This window comes from Carettochelys insculpta, chromosome 1, assembly GCF_033958435.1.
Source record: "Carettochelys insculpta isolate YL-2023 chromosome 1, ASM3395843v1, whole genome shotgun sequence".
NCBI lineage: Eukaryota > Metazoa > Chordata > Testudines > Carettochelyidae > Carettochelys > Carettochelys insculpta.
The window spans coordinates 257,753,526-257,759,525 of NC_134137.1; the positions used below are offsets into that span (position 1 = coordinate 257,753,526).

Consider the following 6,000-nt stretch of genomic DNA (forward strand, 5'->3'; position numbering starts at 1 on the left):
TGATTATTCTTCAAATAGTGGGAGCTTGCAATTTATGTACTGAAAGCCTGTATCCTGTCCCCTTCAATACTGATCGTCATACATACACCATACAATGATATTGTTTTCAGCATTGTATTTATTTTATCACCCAGCGGAAGAGCTCATGTGATAGAAAATATAAATGAACACTTTTGTATTTAAAGCCAGCCAGGCTTTTTTTTTCTGGAAAATGAACTTGCATGTGAAAAGGCCACGTCTGTATGACTTCTTGATGTAACCTGGGGAGGTGCCGTCACATCCATATCCACAAAATAAAACTGCAGGATTTAGTTTGGTTTTGGGAATATTTGAAGAATCAAGCATAACCTGCAGCAAACAAGTTCCTTTTCAAAACCTCTCCTTCTCAATATGTGAACTCAAAATGTTTTTTCTGGTGCTTACAGCTCATATAGGGGGATTGGGGAAATCTGTAAATTGTATAAAATAGGCTTGACTGTAAATAACTTAAAGATTTCAGGATCATTCCATAATCTGTATTTTCAATCAGCAGCAGCAGCAGACAGTAATCCTAGAGGAAAAAAAAGTCCACAAATAGACAAACCAATTTTCCTTTAAGAGCAAAGCTAATTCTTTTCAATCCACTTTTTTATTGCACTGTTTTCCCTTTATCTATTTAGCTAACATAAGGATAAATTTCCAAAGCTACCCAGTTGGAAAATAAATGGGTTCACTGTTTGTCTAGCATTCCAATCTTTACAAATGTAAATCAGTCCAACTGCTACTCATTTAAACCGCCAACTTCACAAAACATTAAAGAGCTGCTTTCAATACACAATTTAATCTGTGACAATTCACCAAGATTTCTGCTTGAACATCATTAGAAATTGACTATCTGATAAAGAGAGACCACTAGCAAAGGTCATGAGGGTCAACTTCTGTCATTATACCAAGTTTTACTGGGTCAACTACAGCAGACACCACTATTTGAAGGTTAAATTGTTACAATTAAATACATATACAGCCATTCTCATATCTACTCTGTTGTTAAATGTACCGTAAACAACACAAGAATTCATTTCTGACCCTAATTGTGTCCAAGATGTCCCCATTTGGAAATTATATAGGAAAGAACATTATAATCTGTTACACATTAAACAATACTTTATGTGGTAAAATGCATAATTAGCTGGTAGAAACTGGTTTCATTTATCCACATCAATGCAAAGGGGTTCATTTGGGTTACTCTTTTTAGTTTAATTGGAATACTACGAAAAATGGATCCCAATATGTTTTATAGCTGGTGAGTTTGCCATAAACAACAGAAAATAATCCTACTGAAAAACCAGTCATTAGTGAAACTTTTTTTCTGTATAGTAGGCCCTTCCTTATTGTCCACTAGATGAGTTAGAAAGCACTTGTTTCTTTTTAATATGCTGCATACAGGGAGCCTGGTAATGATACACACATTGCTTAGACTGAAATTATTACTTAAGTTTGAATCTGTATAGCTGAGGTAAATGTGCCACCTTCCCCTCTGAGACAAGAAGATACAATTATACAACTTTTTTTTGGTAACTATGTTCTGAGGCATATAAAGTGGGATATAGAGACTGATGTGTATCACAAAGTAAAAAGAAATCAAATCTATTTAGTCACTAAATCTATAGTTGATTCTGACAGGTAATCACTAGCACCCCCTTTGAGTCAAAACATTTTAGTGTGTGTCTGTGTGTTTATACATAATTTCCTATATATATATATATATATATATATATATATATATATATATATATTTGTGTGTATACACACAAATGCAGCTCGGCTGTATGTGGACCAACACAAAGGCTGGGTCTACACTAGCACCCCCCTTTCGAAAGGGTGGTGCTAATGAGACACTTTGGGATATGCCAACGAGGTGCTGCAATGAATATGCAGCACCTCATTAGCATAATAGCGGCTGTAGCACTTCAAAAGTGCTGCTTTCAATCGCACACGGCTCATCTGCATGGGGCCCTTTTTGAAAGGACCCTGCACACTTCAAAATCCCTTTATTCCTATAACCAAATAAGAATAAGGGGGTGCTGGTGTAGATGCAGCCTTTGTGTGAGTCTACATATGGCCTAGCTGTGTTTGTGTGTATACACGCAAACATACATACAGGTAATTATGTATAAACACACAGACATACACTAAAGTGTTTTGACTCAAAGGACGTTTAAATTTAATAGCTACTGGCATGAGTGTTCAACCCAAAAACAGCATTATGATGATGTACTATTTGTATAATATATAACAACATTAAGCATTCAACAGCATATGATGCTATCATCCCTTTTCTGCTTTATGTAAAGAATTAGACTAACTTTGCATTCAGCCCAGTGGTCTTAGATATTATACTGGTTTATCTGTGCAAGTGTGACCTTATCTAAGGCTCTCCTAAACTTCAGTGGGCTTTGAATCAAGCCCTTCCTAGAGGGACCAAAAAGCACTCTGATGCACCAGATTTTGTTGAAAGCAAGTAACATATTTCAATATCACAAATCCAAAGCTGGGCTTTCATACGCTATTTTGCTGAATGTTGAAACAGGTGTGTGAAATGCACATTGCATCATCCACACAATAAAATTATGAACACTTACGGTACAATCTTTCAGATTTAAGATCACGTTGTTCCACTGTGAAACTAACTTTGCTTTTGTTATTGTATTTTCAGATTTTGTGTTGGAGACAAATTTTTCCTAAAGAACAACATGATTCTGTGCCAGACAGACTATGAGGAGGGTTTAATGAAAGAAGGTTATGCACCCCAGGTTCGCTGATCTTTCATGCCACAGTGTTAAGAATATAAAGCACTCTGTTCTTTTATCTTTTTTGCTCAACATGTATATAAAAAAATGACACAGGATCCTACTGAATAGCGTAGATATAGACAGACAGGATGGTCACGTGGAATAAAAGGCGGACTGCATATGTATGTAGTGAAAATTGCTCCAGTTCAGAGTTGAATGTTTATTAAAAAGGTAATTGTACATACCGCTGGATTTTTATTTTATCTTATTTTGGGGGGCTTGCTATTTGTTTTTCCCTTTTGTGTTACTTGGCATGAGATGTTTATTTTGGACTATTGTATATAATGTATTGTAATATTTGAAGCACAAATGTAATACAGTTTTATTGTGTTACCATTTGTGTTCCTGTTTGCTTCTATGTATTGTTGCATTTAGTACAATCACTGTCTAAACTTCCTGTATATTTATGCTTTCTGTATCGACCAGCTATTTTAAATTAGCTGTATCTTTCTAGTAAAAAAAGAAAAATAAAGAAAGAACAAATCCCAACAATTATGCTACAGTTAGAACTTAAAATACTATTTACATTACAATGCTATGGTTAAGGGTCTATCAGCACTTGTGTTATAAGCCTCTATTTTTCAGGGGTTAAACCTCAGCTCTTTAATTGTATAGATCTCTTCCAAGAGCACTTTTGTTTTATTACAATTTTTTGAAAAACCCGTCTGGTTGCTTTGGGACATATTGTAAGAAAATGCAAAAGTGAACAATTTAGGGTGCTGCTTTGTGCTGCCAGACATTCAAAATTAGTTTGTTTTATTTTTAAATTAGCTGGAAATTAGGCCGTAATGCAAACCAGTGCCTTTGGGTATCTTGTAATATATATATATATATATATATATATATACACGTATATCTACATGTCTGTATATATGCTGAAGTTATTTAATTTGGAAAAGTGACTTCTGCTCTTGTGCAGAGATCTTTTGTAAGATCAAAATTCTTAGGCTTTGAGGTTTTGGTTTTTTGAGGAGTTATTTTGTGTTTGGGCAGGAGGGTGTGCATCTAGACTTAACCCTGGTTTTTTGTTTTTTGGTTTTTTTTCCCCACTTTATGTGGCTGTGTCCTAAGTGACTTTTTCTAAAGCGATGAGGTTAGAAGGTACTGAGAACAGCTTCAGTTAAAGGGGCTGTGCAGGTTAGGGGAGAAAATCCTTTTAGCTGATAATAGTAATGTGACTTGTTGCTGACAGCTATCCTTGGTTGCTGTTGAAGACTATTTAAATGCTGATGTAGATGGGACAAAACTTATAAGTATAATTACAGAAAGCAAGATACTATCTTACACCATGTACCAGTCATACTGTCTGCAATGGAGAAAAAAATTCTGTACTGCTTATGCAGGCAATTAAATAATCTTCAGTGCCTGGTGAGATGCGAGATCCCTTTCCTCACGCTCACTGTCAGGACCAGGTCCATCTCCTCGGGTAGATGGAGCTATGTTTTAAAGCTGTGAGGCTGTCACCTCGGCAGCTGTCCCATAAGTATTCTTATTCTGTGCAGAGCTTAATGACCAGTTAGCTGAGGTGAGAAATGTGAATGGATAATATGTAACAAATGGGCTAAATGCACAGTCAATCCTTTCCTCTTAGGCGCTATTAAAGTTCACCAGGAAAATAGCATGTGTTTAAACGACTGTCTCATATGTGGCTATGAAAATGGGGTTTGCTTTCCACTAAGAATCTTACATACAAAGTACATCAAAGCTGTATGTGTTCCCTCTGTTGCTTTGATTTATGGTTGCAATGCTGCCCAGACCTGCTCCTATCATCTTTCTGCAGTCCCCAGTGTGTTCTTCCTGGGGAGATTCCTTAATATCTATTGTGTGAGTTCTGAGTAGATATCTACCCCGATATCCAAATTTCCAAGTTTTTCAATTTGAGAGTTTTAGCATTACAGTATTGTGGCTTTTTTGTATGCATATGAACCCAAATTAAAACTAAGGGCTAGTCACAAAGTTTGACTGTCATGGCTCTAGAACCTGAAGGAAATAAATGGTCACTAATACCCTAGTTCATTCTAATCCGTGAAAACAGTCCCCTACAAATGTTGTCAAAAATTTCAAAGTACAGATCACATCTTAGCTGAGAAATTATTGTTGTGGACCACCTCTCCTCCCACCCATGATCCCATGAACCGCTGCCAGTCCTGTTCCCAATTAGTTAACACCCATGTAAACAACTGCTGTAGTTACTTCAGAACAGGGTCATCATAGGAAGGTATTCATATATTTGTCTTAGTAGTAATAAGCATGTTTTTGACTTTTTAGAAGAAAATAAATCACCAACTCCAGTTGTTCCTCGTGCCACCTCTTCACTCCAGCCTGTTTTTGGTTACTTTCAGCTAGAAACAAGAATGACCTGCTAGCTCTTTATAGACTACAGTTGGTGAATCTCTGACCCAGTAGTCAGTGTAGGGGATGGGAATTAAGAAAGCTGGGCTCTGCTCTTGACCCGATGATCAAGTCACTTAACTCTGTGCCTCAGTTGTCCCACCTGGAACATGGGGATATTATTAACACTGCTTTTGTAAAACATTTTTGTCTCTTCAGGTGCCCAGAGGTATATGTATAGTGTATTATTAAGAGCATTAGTTTGTACTGGGAAAAGTTAGGGGAGCTTTTTTTGAAGTGCTCCGGAGATGGTCACTTTTATAAATTAAAGTCAGTCATAGACATGAAGGAGAAACAAATGTAAAACAGTTAATAATTCAGTGAAGACTTGGCAAAAGGGTTGAGAGCAGATAGATGGCATTAGCGTTGTAAAGTTCATAGCAGGCTCTTTTAACACAAAGTGCCACTGTTAAGCTTTTTCAAGATTAGTGAAGAGAATGGATTGTGGAGTATGGGTAGGAGAAGAGTGGCTTCTACATGTGGACTTGTGTGAGATAGATGAACCAGACACCTACATATATAAAAGGAATGGGTGTGGTATACTATATATAATAGCCCTTTATTTGGGAGTAGGAAGAGAAGAGAAGAAATAACCTGAAGTCCACTGAAAATATACATCCTATCTTAATTATAAAAACTGGAAATCTAAAATGTTTAACTGATGCACTATCAGAGGACAACAAAGTTAAAGAGAGGTGATCTTCCGCTGAGCAGCACTTACTGATCAGTTTAGCTGAAACCTAACCCTGCACTCATTTTCTTTTTAATCATCCACCTC

At 36.5% G+C, this 6,000-nt stretch overlaps 1 protein-coding gene across 1 annotated transcript in view; it reads left to right on the plus strand.

Annotated features, from left to right (window-relative positions):
• The window catches only part of LMO3 (LIM domain only 3), a 66,250-nt gene extending 63,449 nt beyond the window's left edge, over window positions 1-2,801 (plus strand). The window contains exon 4 of the mRNA XM_074983740.1: window positions 2,696-2,801. Coding sequence (XP_074839841.1) covers window positions 2,696-2,801 — 106 coding nt within the window. The remainder of the gene's footprint in view (window positions 1-2,695) is intronic.
• Window positions 2,802-6,000: the final 3,199 nt, after the last annotated feature.